This window comes from Cynara cardunculus (assembly GCF_001531365.2).
Source record: "Cynara cardunculus var. scolymus isolate 2C chromosome LG 2, CcrdV1, whole genome shotgun sequence".
Classification (NCBI taxonomy): domain Eukaryota; kingdom Viridiplantae; phylum Streptophyta; class Magnoliopsida; order Asterales; family Asteraceae; genus Cynara; species Cynara cardunculus.
This window is the reverse complement of record NC_037529.1, coordinates 56357848-56381301: the sequence shown is the minus strand read 5'-3', so window position 1 is coordinate 56381301 and position 23454 is coordinate 56357848. Positions and strand designations below refer to the sequence as shown.

Below are 23454 nucleotides of genomic sequence, written 5' to 3'. Positions count from 1 at the left end.
ATTTGGAAAATCACTAATAAAATATTTTTTGTTTTTAATTAAAATAAATTTAATCAATAACTTTTTTTAAATGTAAGTATTTTTTCGTTAATATAAATACTTTTTGGTATACTTATTTCATTTTATAGATGTAAGTACTTTTTTGTTCAAAAAATATTTGGAAACTTAATCATTCAAAATATGAAAGTTAATTGGGTTTTTTTCCGAGATGTTTTCCATTATTTTACCATATTAACAAGTTTTATAAGTCATAAGGATGTATCTAACATGTTTTAGAAAGTTCAATGAGTTATTTAATAAGTTTTGGAATGTCCAATGACTTATTTGTTTCAAAAAAATATCTAAAAACTTAATCATTTCAAACACTAAAATCCATTGAGTTTTTTTTAGACTTTTTTTCTTTTAAAAATACAAAATTCAAACCAAATTAATTTGTTTTTGAGAAAAAAATATTTGGTTGTGTCAAAAAGGTGATGCATGGGGTGTTGTTTCATGGCTTCCCAGTCGCATTCCGGCGATCTATTTACAGAATTGTTGCCGATCAGATGATGAACCAACTCAAAGATAATATAACACTAAACAAGTATTGCATCTTCAACCGAACGAAACCTTTTTCAATTTTTCAGCGGAAAATGGGCCGATTTGCAGTCATCGTAAACCTAACCCACCATCATTCATCAGTCAACTCTTCCTCTACCCAATTTCCCGACGCGATTTATTATTTTACTGCTAAATTCTCGACTTTTTTTGATTCTTGCAATTTCTCTCACTATCCACGTTTGGTATGCTTAAGATTCACGACTTTACAGCTCGTCGCCTTTAAGCAAAAATGTGCCTTTTTTTAAGCCCCACTACGCTTAAATCTTGATTCAGACCTTCAGACTCTTCTCTTCCAACTTGATCACAGGATTTTGGGGCTTTATGTTGTTCATTATTCGGAGAAACTCTGCCTGGTAAGATCTCGACTAAAGTTCAATGACTTTTTCAATTGGGTTCTACTGATTATTAGCATTTAGAACGAATTGGGGTGGTTTTGTTTGGTTTGATAGTTCAGGATGAAGATATCATGCTTTCCAAAGTATAGAATAGGGAGACTACTGGGCATGATTCAGATTCTTCTTGGTGGGCTGGTTATAATCGTAAGCATTTCGAGCTTATTTAGGTTCTATTCAGCTGGATTCTTCATGCATAATGAAGACATCTGCAAACAGTTTTATGGGGTCAAAGATGTTTATGAAGGGTTTGATGTCATGTCTCTTTCTGCTCGTGTAGATGAAGTGCTAGATAAAATGCTCAAGTTACAGGAAAACCTCGAATCGAAGGTGCAACAGATGGAAAAGATTAAGGATTTGGTTAACAACACTGTTTCAATGTTGGATTACAAGAAATTCATAGAAGAAGATGTCATTCATCCTCTTTATGGTGCTCATATCGCTCTTCGGCAGCTACGGTTGCCTAGGGTCGAAAATGGGACGACGAATGAGGACCCTTTGATCAATACTTTCGTTACCGAAGAGATAAGAAAGTATATAACCCCGAAGGAAACTCGTGTTGGGAACAAGAACATATATGGTAGCCAGAAGATCTTTAACACGATAGGGCACGGGTGTGTGTCGATGAAGAAGGAACTCGAAGAATATATGGATTACGACATAGGATCTTTCTGTAAAGACGATTGGAACGTTGCTCAGAATCTTATGATCAACGGTTGTGATCCTTTGCCGCGAAGAAGATGTCTCACACGGGCTTCCAAACTCTACCAGAAGCCGTATCCAATCAACGAATCTTTGTGGCGGATCCCAGATGGGCGAAATGTTAGATGGAGCAACTACAGGTGTCGAAACTTCGAGTGTCTATCGATCAAGAATCCGAAACGGGGTTACTCTAAATGCACCGGTTGTTTTGAGATGGAGAAAGAAAAGCTCAAATGGGTGACCAACACTTCGCTTTTAACCGATTTCTTGATCAAAGACGCATTAGCCGTTAAGCCCGGGGAGATCCGAATCGGGCTCGATTTCGGTATCGGAACCGGAACGTTTGCTGCCCGTATGCAAGAGCATAACGTCACAATTGTTTCAACGGCTTTGAATCTTGGAGCACCGTTCAACGAAATGATTGCTCTTAGAGGTTTGATTCCTCTGTATATAACATTGAACCAACGTTTGCCATTCTTCGATAATACCATGGATCTGATCCATACAACCGGATTCATGGACGGGTGGATCGATCTACAACTGATGGATTTCATTTTGTTCGATTGGGACCGGATCTTGAGGCCGGGAGGGTTATTGTGGATCGATAGATTCTTTTGCAACCGGAAGGATTTGGATGATTATATGTACATGTTTCTGCAGTTTAGGTACAAGAAACACAAATGGGCAATTTCTCCTAAATCCAAAGATGAAGTTTTCTTGTCGGCTTTGCTAGAGAAACCTCCGAGATCGTTATAAACCTCGTATTCATTCACCGTATCTGTTTTAGCATCAAATTGTTATTAGCATTTTATACACATTTCCAATACGAATCCCATTTGTAGCTTGTGTGTATGAAATTGCGACGGTTCCTAATCCGGTTAACTTCATCAATCAAAATTGTTTTAGTTTACAACAGGAAGTGCATTATAACCCACTCTAAAGGGTAGTTATATCGGTTTGACCTTTCAAAGGTTACCGGTTCAAGTTCACTCAAGTCCATTGGAGGGTTTGTTTGGCGGATCTCATTAGATTAGTCAAGATACGTGCAAGTTGATCCGAACACTCACGTTTAACATAAAAAAAATGCATTATCCTTCTCTATTTGGGTTGGTTTCGAAGTTGAAAGTACATCTAAAACGTCATTACCCATCTTTCTTTTTTAATCATAACGAGTTTAACTAGTATGGTATTATTAATACAGCTCGACTCGACTCGATTCGATTCGTTTGTAACCATAAATCATAATCTATCTCATAAATGACTTGTGGGAATAGAATAGAGGCATTGAACATGTGAAAGAGGAGTGGTGCCTAATTTAATGTGGAATCTGTAGGAGTCCTCATTGCTACTCATTACCATGTGATAAAGTGGACTTCAAACCAATCATGTTGACTTTGAAACTCAAAATTACTCATCCTTCTTTCATTCCACAATTGATGTTTGTTCCAAAAAAACTATATACAACTAGGGTCGATCACCTCCTGCACCGACATGTAAATCTACGACGACGATTGCTATTTTCTTCCAAATGTTGGATCTGACATTACCAACGTCGTTTGCCACTGCAAGATCACTCGTTGGTAAAAGTCCAAATCCACTTAATAACACACTGGTTTTTCCATCAGACTACTTTCGTTTTGGGTTGAAAACAACTGCTCGAAAGACGAACATAACCTATATCATGGTTCTGACCTCAATGTCATCAAGCACCTTTTATCAATGGATTCTGATGAACACATGGTTCTTACACATGAAGTCAGTTTTCCTGCTCATGATAATGCTTCTTTCGTGCTGTTTTGGATATCCAATAGGATATACCCTAAAAACTGAAATGAGATCCAAAAGAGTACACTTACATGAACACAAATCATTCATTAGTTAGTAACATACCAGATAAATTAGAAAACCAGAACTCAGCAGGACTTAATCTAACAAACGGGGTCGAGGGTTGCCATCGCCCCACAATTCTTTGATTTTCAGATCATAACAATGAAGACATAAAAATACCCACAACAGATTCTTGTTCACAGCAAGTCTTCACAAAATAAAGGGGATCGAACCTTGAGGGCCAGCTCAACCGCAAAATATAGGTTAGGCCTTGGGAATCCTCCCATAGGTCGGCAGTTCAAGTAGATCACTGGAGATTTCCTGACTGTTATCTTCAAAGGTCCATGGGATTAGTCGTGGACACCCCCGGTTACCCAAAAAGGTGAAAAATGAAAAGACCAAGGGGAGTGACTCAACGCCAGTCACTTTTATGCAACAGTTATATGCATGCAGTTTGACCAACTAGGATAGCACATGCACACAACTGTATAGAAAAAGGTAACTAAATTGGTAGACCTCAAACTGCTAGATTGGTTATTACAATGTCCTAAAGTTCAAGTTAAGACATAATATCCAGAGCCTAGCTTCTGTATAAGTAACAATTATTAGATAAAGACAACATATCCTCAAGTATAGTATAGTTGTAGTAATAATCGTATAATGATGAAGAGAAGAGATACTAGTACATGAAAGGAACCTGGAAACTTGCTTAGGATGGAACAAGAGCAAGTATCTGAGTTTTAACTCTTCCCATGCACATTTGTATCTCTCTAAATATTGGAAGGTTTTGAGGGCAGTGTGGATGCAAGTTTGTAAAAGCAGAATCCAGCATCTGAACCACGTCAGCTGGTGGGTATTGTCGTTCAGTACACATCTGCATAATCATTAACAATTGAAACTCAGTTTTAAGCAGTCTTGAATCACATGAAAATTGCAAGATATGTCTCAATTGTCAAATATCTAAAACATTATGTATACAAATCAGTAGCATCAATTAATTTGCAACAATGATAACAGGAAGTTATGTAACTTTAACTTCAAAACCCACGAAGAAAAAGAAACATTGCAATTTTCATAGTACGAATTAAACTGGAAAGCGTTACAATTTCCATGAGATGGAGTAAATGAAGTTTACGTAAAGCATTATCTTATTCATTTAAAAGATCAAGAAACAAACTCCATTTAGTGCCTGTTAAAGAGACGAAACCACCAAGGGTGTTGTGTCTTGCAAAGTTTAATACTCACCTGTATCATGTGATATGTAGCAACACAAGACACGATAAGCTCAAAGGGGATTGTTGCTTCAGTTTCATCAGACTCACGCTGCAACTTAGAATCGGATGCATGATTGTTTAGTGAAGTATCTGGGGTACAATTCAATTTGTGCTTATATGTGCCCCCGTTAGGTTGCTCTGAATGTCTGATTGTTGATGACCCATATTCAATGGGGTTTTTGCCCACACCCAGAGAATCTAGAACTGCTACAACACTTGAAAGAACATTTTGCTCCACCTTTATTTTAGACATTGCCTGACACCATCATTGATTAGAATTTAATCAACCTTCACACTTTTTGGGTAAACAAATGAAATGTGTATGTATATGTATATATATATATATATATATATGGAGGATCATGAGAGAAGTCGGTCAACTTGGAAGAAGTGCAAGGCCAGGGTCAGGTCGCATGTGATTCTAGAGTAAAATCACATGTGATACAACACCTCCAAAAGGATGCGAGTGACTTGGTCAACACAAACAAGGTTGTGTGAGAACTCATCCCATGATGACTAGTCAACGCGACATGTTTGTATCACGTATCATTTGGCCTTTCTCGCAAATTGACCGCATTCTCGTTTGAACCCACCTCTCTCTCTCTCTCTCTCTATATATATATATATACACACATATATATAGTGAGCATCATATCATACAAAATCTTTATCCCCAAAAAACCATATGATACATAATTGTTAATGAAGTGTGTTGACCAATCGAGATTAGAGATACATATGAAATATAATGAAGATCTTTTTTCACTTATAGGGAGTGAATGTAAAATGCTAAAGCCCCTCCCTTGTGAGCAAATTCCTGCAGATCTCACACCCACTTTACGTAGTTTTATACATGGTCAAAACTCTAGGCAGATAACTGATTTGTTTCCTTGTAAAATTGATAACGTTACAGGCAGGTAAGCATCAAGCAATTATCTTTTTTACAATATCTTGAAGTTCAACGGTAGTAAAAGTTACAAAGTATAGAAGAAAGATAATACTCGGCCACTTACAGTACTAAAACAGCAACTGCATATGTTAGAAAAAGAGAAGATTTCAGAAATTTCATTACCTGCACGGCAGTATGTACAAGTTTATGTGCTTCAAGTCTTGAATTATTAACAATTTCAACAACACTAGGTGCTAACTGATTATTCGATGGAAAATTGTCAGCAGAACTCGTAGGGCCAATAATGCCACTGGAACTAGAATGGAGCTTCTGCCAAGGAGGCAAAGGATTTCCTGGGTATGTGTTACGTTGCCTTAAGTTAAGAAGAGCAGAAGAAACCTGAGAATATTTCAAGAGTTCTTTTAGTGGAAAAAAGAAGCTATCAAATATGTAACAGAATTTGTCATCAGTAAACCACATGCCTGATCGCTGGCTTCCTTGAGCTGTAATAGTACCATTGCATATTCCTTTTTGAAGCTTTCAGATACCTTCATGGCAATGCCTGTCTCATTTTCGTGACTCATCAAACCGTCATTTACAAGCTTAAGCTCCGCCAATATTGCTTCCTAAAATGCAAATCCATATGAACATTTTGTCATGCATCTTTAGAGGAATCAGTCCCGCACAGTTTGCAAGTTGAAAGAGGGAAGAGATAAGTTTTTCTTTATCTTGTTTAAGCTGTCTCACACATATTCAAGTCCGCTGAAGAAACTTTGATGTTCAATAGCTACAAAAATCTGTTCTCTTCCTAGGAGATACAGATGTTACTACATATAAAAGTGTATCAGGTTGTTTCTGTTCACTCATCTGGTGATTGTCAAAAAAAGATTTTGTAAATTGAGGTAGAAATCTTGTACATGCAGAGGTTTGTTAATCTAGAACTTGAGTTATGACTGTTTAACTAATGCCAGATGAGTCGTCATGAAGGTCTCACAAGCATGTAGATCATTGCTGAAATCACACACAGCAAATCTATGCAAATTATTCGATGAACTTGTTTTGTGAGTTGGTATCATATGCACGCTTTGAATTAACTTATCCCTCTAACAGATGTTGAATAAATAGATAAAATAGGTGGTGACACAGTAAATGTTTTCAGCTAAAAAAATTTAAAATGTACGTGATGAACTCAACATAGAAAAATATGAACAGAAAAATAACCTTCTTATCAAGAGCACGAGTAAGCTCAGAAAGAGCGCGTATATCGGTTTCTTTCGCCTGGATTTGAGAGACTGAACAAGGAGGAGCATTAGGTGCATGCTGTGAAATGACATTGTCCTCAGCTTTAGCAGGTGCACCAGACCCATTATGTCCCTGAACAACATTAGATGCTTAGCCTACATAACATTAGGTTCTACCATGTATGCATGCAGTTGTATTCATTCAGTCAAGTCATAAGCTCTTCGGATACGATATTAAATATAAAAGCACAAAAATGCTTTTTAGTTTGTTTCCCCAACAATGATGATAACTGACACTAAGTATTGTTTTGCTACTTGAAATTCGAAGTCTAAGACACTCATTCGGGTGCAAAAGAAGATCATGTGATCATGTCGTTTAATAATACATTTGATTTTCTTTAATGAAGAAAAATTATGGATGCTGCTTTAGCATAAGTTGTAAGCAGAGGAAAAATACACAAAATTTCAAGGATTCCATCAAACCCATAGCTCCTAGTGGCCTGGTAAAAAAATCAAGATATTTATCCATCTCCTAGGAAGGCCTAGAAGTAGTTAAACTTTCAATTCTTCATTATCTGAAAAAAACTTCTGTCCGTTATATTTGTTGCAGTCCATCACAGTAACAAGATTGTAAACCTCCAATACATCTGCAGTGGTTTGGGCATGATACCAAATGAGGTATTTCAAGCAGAGCTCGGTGTAGCGCCTATCACTGCTAGAGGGAAGACTGCGATGGCTTGGGCATGTTCGAAACAGACAATTGTCAGCACCACTGAGGGTAGAGACTGGAGAGCGTAGGGGTTGAGGAGGTGAGAAGGAGAGGAAGGCCTAGGAGAAGATGGGATAAACAACTAAGACTGGACATGGCAGCTTTAGGCATTCCTGAAGACATGACCTCAGATAGGAGCTTGTGGAAACATAAGATTAGGGTAGCAGATTGTTTGTGAGGATCTGTGGGTACTGTGGTTGCAGGCGGGTTGGGGCCTTGGGGGGATAAAGAGCAGACAACCCGGGATCTAAGTCCTATGGAAGGTAGGTGGGGTAGCCAGGAGTAGTGTTTGTGGGAGTTTTGCCAGTGGGTCCTTTGGACCACTTACGTGCTAGGTTGCCTAGCCGACTAGTAGTCCCCCTTTTGCTTTTGTTGCTTTCGTTCAGTTGTTCTAAGCATTTTTCATGGCATTGATTGTATGTACTTCGTCTGCTTGTTTAATCTTATTTCATGGCATTGAATGTGCATAATTGATTTACTTGTTTAAGCATATTCCATATTATTTAATGCATGTACTTTGTTTCCCATGTTTGCTCCAAGCCCTTTTCCCAGTCTTCAAATCTTCTTTTCTTGCTTATGTTAGTTGCTAATCTTCGCGATCCATGGGTCTTCACAGAAACAGGCTCTTGACGCCTAGGGTAGAAAAAAGGCTGTGTACATCTTACATTCCCAAGACCCCACTTCGAGTGGGATTCCCTGGGTCTGCTTGGTTTGATTTGGTAATATCTACAATTATAAAAGTCTGAATGCCTCTAGTGAGTTTCAAGCAACTCTAGTTGTAACAGCATTTAGCATTGTCCAACAAAACTGATTACAGAAAAGGATTATCTACCAAAAAATACACTAGGGAAGAGACTAAAGCATTCTTAGTACTGTTCCTTGTTTGGTGCTATAATCCACAAAATCAATGTGCAAGCTTGCAAGTAAATTAATTAACATGTCGCCAGATTAGCAATATCTTCGGAATACGAATGTAACAACAATTATTTACCAGGACAGGAAAAAGCAAATCATTTAGACGACTAACCGGTCGCTGACTCATCAAAGCAATGGTAGGACTCTGTTCGAAATGCTCCCTCGAAGTGTATAACATCGATGATCCGGTAGCTGATTGTGGTAACCTTGGCTCTCCAGAGTTCATAGAAAACCTATATAGTGCACTGCTTTCTCTCCTCAGAGCTTCAGGCATGTTATCCAACAAGTTTAAGGGCATACAATCAATATCCTATTAAAAAAAGATTTAAGATAAATATTAGAAAGAAAAATGTAGTCTTATTTATACAGAATTAAGTTCAAGTTTGTCCAATAATGGTTTGTTATGGTCCATTAATGGGTTTAAAAGGGCTCAATAAGATAGCAAACCTCCATTCATATAAACTCCGTCAAATTAGGTTTGTGAATACAAATAAAATATGAACATAGTTTCATGGCAAGTCCATTCTCTTGAAGATTTTTAATGGCTTCAGCTTAGCTTAGTTGGCTTGAGCTCTAGAGTATACAATAGACAAACAAACCCAAATCTTAGGCATCTTGACTCCAGTAATTCATTATTGGCCCTCAATGTAACAGCCAAAAACGTGAATCAGTGATTCAACATTAAAGAGACCAACTGTACACAACATTGAACAATTCCAATTTACAACATAAATCATCACAAAGGGGTAAAATAAAAATGTGTTATTTCCACTAGTGTGACACGTATCCTATACCTCAAATGAAAAGGGTATTAGATACTATATAATATCACTTCAAGTATTACTACTAGCTTAAAGAAAAAGAGTGCATGGACAGTCATTCACAGCGATGGACCATTTACAGCCTCTCATCCAGCCATTGATCATGTTTATCCTCAGGTGATCCGATTATAGTGGACACTAGATCAGGCCTACATAGTGGACATAGTTAAGAACCTTCTACGGGTTGGATAAGGATTTCGGTTGTTGATAGTTCTATCCAACTTTTGTAGATGAGTTAACTACAAATGAACCACAGCAACATTGGCAAAATTTGTGAATATAATCTTTGAATAAGCATGTCAAGAAAAAAAGTATAGCATAGTTTAGACATGAAAGAGATTGATCAAGGCAAGTAGTTATTCAAACCCAATAATCCATATACCAACTCTTTAACCGAAAATAACTAGAGAAATATAAAGGAAAGAACAACCAAAATATCAAATATTAAAAAATATGTACATATCCCAACGATTTCACCACTACCTGGTCAAATCAAGAGTGGGTTTTTTATAAGATACCCTAACATAACTATCGAAATCTGAAGAGTGGGTATCTACTTCAAAAAACTTGGTAAACTGCAAGATGAAGCGTAGTGGTTAAGTTCACCCTTAAATGGGCAATTTCAGGTCTAATCTTGTTCCCCAACACAATTATAATAAGTGGGAAAAAACAGAGTACAAGTACATAAGCCAAACCGAGGGGCACAGGCAAATCACCAACTCAACATTATTGCTTAACACATATAATTGGAATCTTCATCCAGCTTATAGGGTGTGTTTGGTATGCAGATTACATGGTACTGGAGGGAACAAATAAAAAGAGTCACATGTTTGGCATGACATGGGACAAGATCAAGGTTGGACAAGGTGGGACTGTGGCTATGGGTGGTGCTGCGATGGTGAATGTGGTGGATGTGCATGGCGTTAGAACTGGAGGATGTGGTGGCTGTGGGTTTAGAACCGGATGAGGATGTGGTGGCTGTGTGACAACGTGAGATGAAGATGAAGTGTGTCAGGGTCAACTGGAAGATGATGTGCGGTGGCAATAATGTGTGAAAGAGAATGTGGTCCTGTGTGTTTGTGCATATATATAATATAAATATTAGATTTTATAAAAAATAATTACACATAAAATTATTCATAAATTATAAATGTTAGTTGTTGTAAATAAAGTTCACTCTAATTACAAGTTCAAGCATGTCCAAACAACTCGAACCTAAGAGGCAACTATAGTCACGAAGTCGAAATCTAAAAAACTAAACAAACTCAGTATATTTTGCTCAAAAGCAGAGTCTAGGAGGGGTGGGAAGTACACAGTCCTGACCCCCCCCCCCAAGGGTAGAGGCAGATGTTTCCGTGAAAACTCCCGGCTTGTGCCAAAGTGTGAGAGAAGAGAAAAGGGGACATATTAAGCAATAAGGCACAAAAAACATATACAAAGAAAACACAACACAAGCACCCTCCATCAAATGCATGCCTCTGAAACCCTAACTGACGGCTCTCTAACCCCCTCGTCCTAACATCGCCGTCCCTAACTCCCTACTTCTTATGCAAACCACCTCCAGGTCCCTACCTTAAATCTATATGAAATACAGCAATTACATGTACTAACATGCTTAAATGCAAATATATTAAGCATCATATTAAAAAACATCTTCAGTGGTGATACTATTTAAAAGAGAGTCAAAAGTTGGGATCATTAACTTTAAAAAGATTGTAGTCAATACAAGTTGAGCAGCCTACCTTGACAAATGCAACCCCTAACTCGGGACGGTCAAACTGAATCCTGCACTTATCATGATCAACAGTTAGCACACTTCCATCATGAACTTCTCTTGATTCTGGATGAAGGGCAATCACTCGCTGCCCTACCGACAATGGCCGTGCCAAGTCTGTTGGTAATCCTTCCCTAATACCACTTCGAAGCTCAGTATAATGCTTCCGCACAGATTCCCGATATTGCCAAAGCTTTTCTCTTTCTTCATGCAAGAAATTCCTTGAGAACCTTCTGGGCTTGCCCAAAGAACTGAAAAACAAGGAATGTGAACATCAATAATCTTTGTTGCCGACAATTGCAAGGTTATAGGCACAACTGTCTAAATTAAGCAAAATAAAATAAAGTACCTTCTTATGACACCCCACTCAACCTTGGTTAGTCTTGGAATGTGCCCCAGCCCAACATGATTCAAGTACTCCACGAATTCCCTTTTAGCAAACCAGGGGTAGTCAATTGCACTATAGAACCACTCGTAGGTGGACCATCTACGTACCATACAAGATGAAAGGCAACAAAAAGCCTTATCCTGAACAAGTTTACATTAATTTCACATTCCCTCAACTAAGATAATGGAGATAGGAATAAAGAAAGACGCTTGCTGGTTACCTTTAAGTAGAGCGTCCCCTCTTGGGGCTCAATCTTTTTATTTGGTTGATCTTTTAAATTAATCTTTGCCAATTTCATCTCACCATGGTTTGATATTCTATTTGGATCCACCTTACGTTTATTTCGTCGTTTGAATGGCAAATCAACACCATCAGATGCCGGAAGCAGTGCTGTTGATACTGCTGAATCAGCTCCTGTCCTTGACGTATTACTATTTGAAGAAGAATACTCCACAAGTCTTGTAGACTTACAATTTTTTGAAGGAACATTATCTTGGTTGGCACATAAGGGTTTACTTGCACATTTTTCTTCATCATTGAAAAGGGCCTGAAGTGCACACAAAAATAAACTAGTATCAGTTTGAATGCTGAATATTCCTCTGCACTGAAGCAATTCCAAATCAGTTACAATCTATGAAAAAGTGTAATATTCCAATATTCCACTTGGCTAATATACATAACTGTAAGGGAAACCAAAGAGAACTTTCACAGATTTTACTTATTTTAAGGACAACGTTTTTCATCAAAAGTTATTGAATGAATCTAAAATTTATTTCGCACCGAACCACCAAGTACATTCTTGATTACACTATTGGTTTACGGTAGGAGAAAAGAGCATACCCTTCAGGAAGGTAACTGATAAGGTACATCGAAGCATGAGTAAAGCCGCACAGTCATGACTAAGAGCTGACTGCTGATTAGGCGAACAGAATACAGAAATAACAAGAGAGACAGAGAGAGAAAACAAGAACAGAAGATAGTCCATATGTCCCAATAACATCACCTATTTCATCGAACATGTTGGTTTGCAACACAGCTACAGATGCATAGTACATGTAGTTATTTGTGCATAGTTCATAGAGGGTATTATGGTATGTCAATTGGCGCTAGTATGTTATATATTTGAAAGCAGTAATAAAACATTACTTGAATATTTGGAGCATTAAAAACTAGGTAATCTGAACATAAAATTAAGACAACTAGGCTAAATTAGCTGAACCAATTTTCACTCTATTTCAATGATGGAGTCCATATTGCTTGAAATTATATCAACAAAAGTGACAAGTGAACAAAATTAAGGTGAACATATCTTCAGCATGTTGTAAATAAGAGAAATACATTGTCTAAGTCACTAATTTCTTTCTTATTAGCTAGCAATGAGAATAACTTTTGTTATTGGCAAATGCAACAAAAAAGTAAGTGAAAAACAAAAAAAAAGTGGTCAGCAAAAAGCTGAAAGATGATCTATCCAACATAACAAGTCAAAGTAGAGTAAAATCAAATCAAAAAAAAAGGAAGCAAGGAATACGTCAGTGGAATGGTCTCTCATCCTCACATATTTTTCATCCCTCTTTCATCATATGTTCATTATTTTGAAAACTCATACAAAATGCAAAAAATAACTTGTCAAGAAGAGGAAGTCGAGACTAGCGACTTATGATAATAAAAAAACCGTCTTGTCCAAATATGTTTTTGATTTCATCCGCCTTATGAGTTTCAGCCAACACTCAGCCGTATTGATCATATGGGTATATTTCTTTCTATCTATACTAGATCACTTTATTTGTTCAAAAGGAACGGTACGAGATAACATGAAAAATGATTGACGTGAGCACTACATCACACCCGCTTAACGAATAAACAGGTTATCAATAGTTTGGACATGGATAAAACACTTGTTTCTTTTGGGGGAGTGAGACTGCAATGTATATAAGTTGCTCTTTAATTGTGGCTATATAAAAGACTAGGGCATACAAGTGCTGAAAAAGGTATGTATATGTGATTAAAACAAGATGTGCCAGAACAATAACCTCTATGGAAATAGATGATGATCAGCAATTTACTTATAGACCAATTACAACAGGATACACCAAGAATTAACTTTTAAACCCTATTCTCTTATGTTGGTTATAGATGCATCTGTAAGGTTATGCATGATGAACTGCCACACAAGCTACTTTTTGTTAATAGAAGTAGAGACATGCTAAAGCCTAATAATGACACATGGAGTTCCAACCTAAGTAGCAGTACAGCAGAATATATGGAGTGCAAGCTTAGCATATAGACTGCAACTTAAGTGATGCAAGAGAGGAGTGAATTGGGTACACAACGTCCACTCAAAGGTGACTGTACATGTTTTGAAGGCATTGACTTAGACAAACTGTATACCCCATATTCTGGATATTTATTTATATGAGTGCTGCTGTGATATTTCCAATATGATCCCTGCATATTAAATAGTTTATATATTTCTATCTACAAACACATTAGCATGACAAATACTAAAACATTCTGTATTGACCCTTAATCAAGATGTAAAACATACATAAACAATTTAATCAAACTGAATAGGATGATAAAAGAATAAATATCAAGGTTCTCAACCTAACACTTACCTCAAACGATGAGGATTTGTTTTTTCTTTTCCATGATTTATTGATAGACTGATCTAGCTGTTTTCCTTCAGATAAAGCCTTATAATCAACTTTTGATTCCCTTCCCGGTTTAGACTTTCCAGATTTAGAAGCATCAGCTCTAGGAAACTCATTCAATAATTTCTCTTTGTCAACAGACATTTTAGTTTTGTGTCTCCGATGACCATTAGACCCGGGTCTCCCAGAGACATTGTTGTCACTTATACCAGTTGGTGGCTTATCCTCTTTCAATACAGGCGACTCTGCACACAAAATTTGCAAATATACCATCAGTGCCATCAGACTAAGATACTTGAACATCAAATTAAGATACTTCAACATCAAATAAACATTAGCACCAGCAAGCAAAAAAAAGGAAGAAAATATAAGGGACAGTTCTCTTCCTGAAGCAAAGCAACGAGTGTCTTTTGAAGAAGAATTATAAAAGCCTCAAGATAAATTGTTTGTTATTTACTACCACCACTTTCTCTTTAAATATTAAAAGCTAAAGGCGCCAACAAGCTCTTCCAACCGAGAACAAAGATTTGAAGACGAGCTATAAATACAATTCTTAGTCCATAGTAGTTGTGAAGTCGGAATAATTAGTTGACTGACAGATCTGACCGTACAAATAAGAAAGAAAAAATATCATGATCTAAAATGACAAAGGCGATACGAGTCTTGGCTGGGTCTGATATACACGGAATAACCATGCACCAGAATAAGCCAGCAAAATACAAAAGTCAGTAAAGCTAGGGCCAAAAAGGTTCAAATTTAGCATGAAAATGTTGTTGTAATATGAATATGAGATGCTCCAATGGAAGATATCATAAGATGGAACCCATGCAATAGACAAACTCTAGGCCTCCCACCATACTTGTATAGTTCCTTGGATCAAGTCTAGCCAATCTAGATTTACAAATTACTACAGATTATTCATTGGTAGAATGGAAAGTTTATAAATGGCGTTTTCCAATCATTTGTGTGTGCTGTTACCCACTAAACTGTTGTCTTCATAAGACAGACAAAAGTCACCAACAAATCCTCAGCCAGTGACAGAAACAAGCAAGAAAAAGGAGAATTCAATGATGGTATTTAAGGAAACACAAATTTTTTATGGAGCCTCTCAACTACATTGAAAAAATCTATGATTCCTATTCTTACCAGACTACTTAATAAGCATAAATACACCACAAGAAAAATAACAAGACTCCCTTGCTCCTGATCAGATGTTCATCTAATCATCTTTCAAGTTTCTTATTTAGTTAACCATGTTCTTCAATTGATCTAAGTATATTTTACTTCTCCACTCCGAGTTGCAATATCTTTAGTGTTTCTAATAATGATAGGCAAAAGGTAGAGTGTCACTGAAGTAGTAATGACTTCATATATGGTGCTTTTGAACAACATTGTGCAAGTCAAATAGAACAGTCCCAATTATATTCACATGTGGGCTTCATTAAGGTGGATGATAAATTCTGATTGACTATTAACACATTATATATATATATATAGTTATGCACAGTCAGGTCTGTCACTGCCCTAAAGACATTAAAAATACAGAGTAGACAGTTTAAAACAAACAAAGAAGAAAAAAGCAGTGCACACACAAACATGTGTTTATGATAACAAAAACATATGAGCATTATATGTTTACCAGAATCTACTTTTGATGATTGTATCATCAGCGACAAGTCAGCCAACGTTTGCAGTGCATCCAAGCCAGAAGTTTCATCTGCACAAATGAGGTGTAAAAATTTGGAGCTGATCCTAGCACCCCAACTAATAGCCTTAACATTCAAAAACTTATATGGCAGCTTGCACGATGATACAAATTAATAGATACTACAAGATAACACATCCATAAACATCTAAGATGGATGTGGAAAAGCTAGGATTAATAAATGTGCAACAAATCCCCTTATGAGAGACTTATAGGAGCCTTATTAGGACATAAAGTGGGATAAAATCTTGTATAATTACTGCATGCAAAATTGAAGAGAATATGATTACTTTTTGGTCAAAATCTATTGATTTAGGCCATATGGAACTGAAGAACTGTAGCTAACAGTAATTACTTTTGAATAATCGTGGTAAGTGGACCTTTTGGTCCCACTTGTCCACAGAGTCCATGCATAAGAGCCCCCTCCACAGAGCCAAACTTCAGGCCTTCTGGCCATTGAGCATGGCCCCAAGGAATTGATAGCACTTTTAGCAGGAGTTTGGTGTTTGCTAACCACAATTAACTGACACAACATTTGCATTCAGTTTAGTAGTTCTGCAAAATGGTACATCCCACCTGATTCCCATTCCTTAAAACTATGATGTGAAACCTGGAGTGAATATAGAAACTAATGAGGCAATAAGCTGAAATGGTTCACATTACTACGGTAAAGAAACCCTACAAAGTTGAGACCACATACAACACATTTCCACTTCCAGATATCCTAAGACAAAATGAAGAAACAAACTAAATGATTGATGGCCATTGGGTTAACAAAAAAGGAGTTAAAAAGGAGTTCTCTTTCCAAATCAACTACCCCCACCCTCCAACCTAGCTGAACAAAATCAATATAAACTGAACCATGACCACACACAAAATAAAGAATGCAGCAGCAATCATACCTCTAAAGTAAAGCTTTTTGTTCCTTTTTCTTTTACCCTGGGACGAGGATTGCTCAATATTTTCATCTGCAACCTCAATATCAAATTTCCCGCCGATGCTACCAACAGCAAGTCCTTCTCCTGTACCGCTACATGCTTCTCCGCCATCATCAAATTCATTATCGTCTTTCTGGCTATAAAACTTTCTCCCTTTCTGGTGAACATCTTCAGCAGCAACATTTTCAGTATCCATGAATATGCTAGCATCTCTGGGATATGCTCCATTTTCAGCTCCTCCACTTCCTGAACTGCCCTCAAAACAGTCTTCATCAATCAAATTACCATGTAGCTTGGTTCTGGCAGTGTCCAACTGCAAGTGGCATGTGATACATAAAGAAAGTATCTAACAGAGTTAATCTTTTAAGAATAACCTTGAAACAGAGAACAACAAAAGTAAATAACCAGATCATTACAGTTTTTTGCCTGCCCTTCAAAGGTGTGGTTTTCATGCGGTCAATTCTGTATGGTGATTGAGAAACCTGTGGGGAGCCTCCTCTTTGTGAAGCCTCTGTTAATGCCAATGCAGCACCATGTGCAACGTCATCAACCTCTCTCTTTTGGCTTCTTTTGTATGGCGAGACATAAAATCCGCTGTTGTCTCTTCTAGATGAATGGTTAATAGGAAAGCGAGGAGTCCTTTTCCGAACGGTACATCCTACATTAATTTAAAACTATTAGAAGTTCATTTCAACCAAATATGCATGTGCATAGACATCCAGGCTGATGTTGAGGTACATGCTTATAAGAAATATAGTAAAAAATGACATAAAGTGCCCAGTGCAAGCATATCCTGCAAAACTTTCTAGAAATCTTTATCAAAATGTCTTACAGGCTCTGGAAACCAACTCTGCTGCTGTAGCAAAAAAAATCTTAATTAGTGCTTTGTTAAAGTAGTGTTTGAGTTCAAACCGTTGCACTATATGCACCATAAAATGAGAAGCATGATTACAAGGCATTTTGCTTCTCATAAATCTTCACTTCCATGACCTGAAATAGAGACCTCCGTAATTGAAAAACAGGTACACTTGTTATCAGGAGATCTCTATCAGGGGGGTTACATACTACTTTCTGGCATGTGATTGCCTCTAAATATTTGAATAGATGCATGTGAAAAAAGTTTTGATCCCTCTTATATTAAGAATTAATTACCGAGTTCAAGACATATCTAACTTCCTAGTTCCAAAAAAACTTGTACTCATGATTTAAATGCAACAACACTTAGAAAAAATGACAACCCCTACTACAATTGAGTTAATCATAGTAAGATTGAAGAAGTTTACCATCAGATTCCCTTCTCTTCAGTTGTGACATAGGCCTATCACTTGAACCAGCTAGCCTGGATTGCAATTGATCTTCACCCCCATTTTGCTGAAATAATCCATGGCTACGTTTTCTAGGCTTGGGTATTAACTTGGGAAATTCATTGTCATCATGATCACTATTACTTCCTTCCTGTCAATAAATTACATTGGTTGACAACATCCCATCATTTTAACACAATATACAAGTGCCGAATAAGCCACATCCACATTAAAATAGCATAAAGTGAAACGGTATCCCACCTTGGAAACTATAGTGAGGCTAATTAAGGTCTGTGAAATCATCAACTAGAATTCCAATGACACTAACACTAAAACTTTCTGGTCCATGAGAACAAAACCCATGGTCTCACTATCACAGAGTAATTCTCCTACTTCCCTTTTGCATCATCCCCAAGTACAATCGTACAAAAGTGAACATATTCTCTTATCTTCTCTGAGATGTGTACGAAAGGGGTACCTCTCGACATACAAGTACCACAATTAGGAAAGAGAAAACTAAAAACATACCTCAAAAGAACAGTACCAACATTAATGAAGGGGCATAAATATCTTATAAAAATATATTTGAGAAGTACAGAAGCATTACTAGCCTGAATTCGGTTGCTGGTATATATGCCATTTGAAATGCAACATTAGTTATGGAAAAAGGGAGGAATTATATCTCATAATGAAGGCAGCAAAAGAGATGGAGGATAAAATCAAACTTTTGGAGATAAGGTAAAACATAACGAATAGCATGAACAAGCAGAAACTACCCTGAGAAAAAACAAGAACAGAAGACCCAGATGAGACCAAGACCTAATCACATATTGTACATGCATGGTCTAGCAACACCAAGTAGTTGAATTCGCAGCCCCAACAGCAAGAAATGGACTGGATTGAATCAAAAGCAGAGAAGCTGAACTAGCGACAACAAAGATTGTCAAACCATTTCCCATCAACTTCAAGACCAACATTTTGAGCTAATGGAGATGACAACAAAAACCCATGGGTTGAAAAAGAAAACACTAATTCATTACTTCTATGGGCCTTAATGAGACAAATGACCAATGACCTATATATAAATACTCCATATATAAGTGTACTTCTCTGTTAGCAAACTAGGATAGTGATATTCAATGCATAAGCTCCTGTATTTACACCATCACAAAGTACATAATACATTAGATCAACACAACATAACCGGATCAAATATATGTATGTAATATATGATCTCACCAGGGCATTATAATGGTCAGACACCATTGCAATGAACCCAACCACAGATGCTGTTCCCTCCGGCAAAGATAAATATGCCTAGAAACAGAGGTTTAAAAAAGTTAATCTTCAAGCCTGGAAGCTACTATCACAAGCGTCAAAATGGTAATTTTACTGCCTCAAAGCTACCATCAGGACATAAATCAAAAATTCATTTTTTTAACTAAAGCATGAGAAAAAATATTTCACTAAACCATATTTATCAGTTACTCCAGCACATAGCATGCACTACGAGATACATGCTTCCTATATCAGTAGCATACTAGCATGAGAAGTAACTTTGTAGCCTTAAGACGCTTGAGAATAATAAGTCTAGATGATCCGCATAATATTACTAACCAAACCAAACCAAACCAGATGAACCCAGTATGTCCCAACCAAAGGTGGGATCTGTGGAGGCTCTACCCCAAAGAGTGGAGCAGTTCTTTCCATTAAGACCCCCAGCTTTAAAATGTGTGTCAAAGAAAGCATATATGAAAAGATATATAAAAAAAACTAATTAAGATTTAAGAGTAAGCAATAACATACAAATAGAAGCAGGTACAAGAAAAACATTAGCAAGGTAAGAAAATTACACACCCCTAGTCCAACTCGAGAACCCTATCTCCCACCCTCTACCTCTCTAACTCCCTTCCACCCAGCCACTAGCTATTAACTTATAATACGCAAAATATTACTATTAATGGATGAAGTAAACCAGGGGCATGTCCTCTTACAAATAGAGGCTAGCTTCTACTAGTAGCATAAGCCTTAAGAGTTGAGAAGAACAAATCTAGCTGCTCCTTAAAATATTACTACTAACTAATAAAGTAACCCTCAGCCACATCCTCCTCCAAAGAGCGGTGTGCATCTACTATGAGTTCAGTATGGTGAAGGTAACCTCTCAATTATCCCTAAATTTAGAATCCAAATCTTGATGCAAGTGATAAATTTTTTTCAAATCACTCCTCAATACACCAATCCGTATTTATTGGTTTCTTCAAATATTAACTACTAAAATTACCTAATCTAATCCAGCTACAATCAGAAATCTCACTTATGCCTGTTAGAACGAAGTTGCCTGATTCTAATTGCTAATATAGGACCCTTCGTTATTTCAGGCATGACAAAATTCCCTACATTCTTTATCAATACAAGTCACAAGGTTGAATTCTCCATCCCTGAGTGCTGATTCTAAAAAATGATACGAATCAACAAGATAACTTTATTGAAATCAATAATATCAACCAAGATGGAAACGAAAAGAACAGACAAGCAATTGTGTATTGAAAGTCTACTTCTCACTCAACCAATAATAAGAAACAAGATTTAGACACACTTGAATTAATTTTTTATTGTATAGAATATAGACATCCATAAGAGAAAATAGGAACAAGCTTGCATTTGACTCATTACCCTATTCATTGTGTAGAGAGCCTCCACCATTACAGAGTTCCTTGTACGCACCATGGCAGCCACCTATAAAATTTAAAGAATGACAAAAGAAAAACACATTCACATTAGTCAATCAGATTCTAAAGCAGAAAGGTAGATATGATTGGCTATGGTGAAGACAGCTAAATCATAAATGCATCAAAAAAATGTAAAAAAACGTGATTTGTAAATAGTAGTGTGGTTTTGGAAAAGTATTTAAACCACAAAGAAGAAGAACAGACCTTTTTCCAGTCTTTTCCATACTTCCTATAAGCTTTATAGAAGCGTTCAACCTCTTCATCGGTCCATGGAGATCCTATCATGTCAGAAAGCTTCCTCTTCTAGGAGCAAAAGATTATGGTATCAAACAGGGTTATCACCAAAAATATTATGTCAATTAAAGGAAACAATGAACTGCTACATATTACTTTATCCAAAAAAGAATATCTAAAATCTGATGCTGAATTAACAAAGATTCACAGTAAACAGAGTATAGAACATGCACAGCCCCATGCTAAATGGTCTCTTCAAACATGTCTATGTTGACAGGAAGCGAAGAAATTAAAGGGGAGGAAGGAAGCCTTTTCATACATGTCTTGAACCAAACAAGGAAAGAAATAAGTAATATATGTACTTCATACATTAAATATTTGTGTGGCCTCGTCTCCTTTCTCTTTCTTGCACACATAACAATTAAGTGTTACTTTAAATTTTTAGCCTTGCTTTATAATTTTTGAACTTCATATCTCCAATTATAGAAAGACATAAGTTGTCTTCTTGTATCCCAATCCTGTATCTACTCATGTTTGTGGTCGACAATTTAGGATATGGTTAAAGGCACAGGTTGTATACACCCCTGAAGACTAACCAAAAGCAACCACATATGGATTCGGCAAGGGGTAGATGCGCCCCTGTCTTCTGGGTCAAGGGTATGACCTTTTTAGCAAGAGTTAGAACAGAAAACCCCTCTTCAGAAGCATATCAGCAGAGCAAGGCTTAGGAAAAATTTACTGCAGTCTTTTTCTACACGAGCAGTTTTCATAAAAATGTGAAAGCAAGAGTTACCAATTAGCTAATGTCAACAGCAATAGAACGTATGATCATTTACTGTGTTTTGTTAACCAAGACGTCAGCAAATCCCTCTTTCAAAGCAGAAAGGGTGACGTAAGAGACTCGGTTAATAGAGACATAAGGATCAAACCCGTATGCAGGTCTCAAGAAACCATTATGCAAGTACAGCCACCATCCATATGACATACAACCATTGTATAGAGACTGAACCAAATACAAATTTTTTAGGGTCGGAATTTAAGAACCGTAATATACAAAAAGTAAACTATAAATAACCAGGCCAATCAAGAGACACGCTCAGTTCAGCTATTGATGTCGGATAAACTCTTTGCATAAAAACGTGACATGTTATATAAGTCATACTGACCTGTCGTCCTGATTTGTTGGCAACACTTTTACTGGGAGATACCTCAACATAGTCGGAATACCGCTTATTCACACTTCTAGACTTTCTTGTCGGGGCCATGAGCAAAGTTGATCTACCTGGAACATATCAGCCGGAAATTGGATATCTATGTAACATATCAACTAAGCAAGCAGGTACAGAATCAAGAAAATTACCTGAATGAAGAAAATAAAGAAACAAGATTCTATGATGCATTGTTTGAAAAAGACAACAAAACAATGAGGGTTTTCAGAAAGCTTGAAATTATATGAATGCAAAAACAAAATAATCAGGTGAACAACAATTACCAAACAGAATTCTTGTCAATTATATCCATCAAGGATAATGTTGGCATTCACCAAGACTCCAGCTCTCAAACTCGGTCGAGTAGAACGAGTAGGACTCGCTCAGTCAAGCCGCGTTGGTGAAGTTTAGGGTTTATCACAGCGGAGAAGAAGATGTAAAAATTAGGGTTTGGCGACTTAATTTTACCTTTGTTAATCGAGAGCAAGCTTCATTGAAAACCCTTTCGATCTTTGTTCTTGTGTTGTTCCTTTTTTGCTTTTGAAATCAAATCTTTGGGTAACAACAGACTCTTTCAATCTTCTCCGCTTTATATATATCCTCGAGAGTTCATATTTTCTATAAACCCCCTCAAGATACATCTAAGGCATAAAAGAACCCTATATTTCATAAACAATGCCCAACCGGTCCCTAAATAAGATAACACAAAAACTATATCTTCTTGTAATGTATAATTGCTATATAAAAAGGCATTTGTTACCAAAATACATAAATTTACCTTATTTTTCATTTTAAATTATCTCATGTATAATTAATTTTTTATTAAAAGAATTATATCAAAAAATATGTACTAGTTTTAATGATCCATGTTTGAAATCTAATAAATTAATTGAAAACCAACTGATAAACACATTCAAATATAATATAAGTGGGCTTGCTAATACAACATAATAATCCATAACTGACAACTATTCGAGAACTCTATCGCTATATATCTAAATACCTCATAAAACCATAAGATAAGATTGAGATGGACAGAGAATCAAACGAAGCAAAAATCAGAATCAATGGTGTGAGTTCTCTGCTTCAGAAT

The 23454-nt window shown here is 36.7% G+C and overlaps 2 protein-coding genes across 6 annotated transcripts; one reads left to right on the top strand and one right to left on the bottom strand.

The window, feature by feature from the left end:
* Window positions 1–878: 878 nt before the first annotated feature.
* LOC112506562 lies at window positions 879–2778 on the top strand. Its single transcript, XM_025110696.1, has one exon. The coding sequence runs from the start codon at window positions 1056–1058 to the stop codon at window positions 2448–2450; it is 1395 nt and encodes a 464-aa protein (XP_024966464.1). The 5' UTR covers window positions 879–1055; the 3' UTR covers window positions 2451–2778.
* A 1232-nt stretch (window positions 2779–4010) lies between these two features.
* Window positions 4011–22934, bottom strand: LOC112506560 (protein ALWAYS EARLY 2-like). Of its 5 annotated transcripts, none has more exons than XM_025110694.1 (20): window positions 22830–22934; window positions 22320–22435; window positions 21124–21222; window positions 20864–20926; window positions 19430–19507; window positions 18170–18341; window positions 17303–17544; window positions 16851–17199; window positions 15883–15960; window positions 14208–14488; window positions 11813–12139; window positions 11554–11732; window positions 11302–11455; window positions 11173–11220; window positions 8722–8919; window positions 6906–7058; window positions 6167–6310; window positions 5868–6083; window positions 4767–5051; window positions 4011–4395 (listed from the first exon to the last, which is right to left on the bottom strand). In XM_025110694.1, exons 2-20 carry the CDS (start codon window positions 22416–22418, stop codon window positions 4231–4233), a joined length of 3330 nt encoding a protein of 1109 aa, XP_024966462.1. In that variant the 5' UTR covers window positions 22419–22435; window positions 22830–22934; the 3' UTR covers window positions 4011–4230. The 5 variants fall into 5 exon arrangements, with proteins under 5 accessions (XP_024966462.1, XP_024966461.1, XP_024966458.1 ...); XM_025110693.1 differs by having other exon boundaries at window positions 11173–11455; window positions 11813–11982; window positions 12064–12139; XM_025110690.1 differs by having other exon boundaries at window positions 11173–11455.
* Window positions 22935–23454: the final 520 nt, after the last annotated feature.

Excerpts from the sequence above, each read along its gene's own strand:
- LOC112506560 (XM_025110690.1), bottom strand. The coding sequence starts at position 22,418 with ATGGCCCCGACAAGAAAGTCTAGAAGTGTGAATAAGCGGTATTCCGAC. Across the intron at positions 19,508-20,863 it reads CTCTCTACACAATGAATAGG|GCATATTTATCTTTGCCGGA; the intron begins GTAATGAGTCAA and ends CTCTGTTTCTAG. Across the intron at positions 7,059-8,721 it reads CTTTGATGAGTCAGCGACCG|GGACATAATGGGTCTGGTGC; the intron begins GTTAGTCGTCTA and ends AATGTTGTTCAG.
- LOC112506562 (XM_025110696.1), top strand. The coding sequence starts at position 1,056 with ATGAAGATATCATGCTTTCCAAAGTATAGAATAGGGAGACTACTGGGC.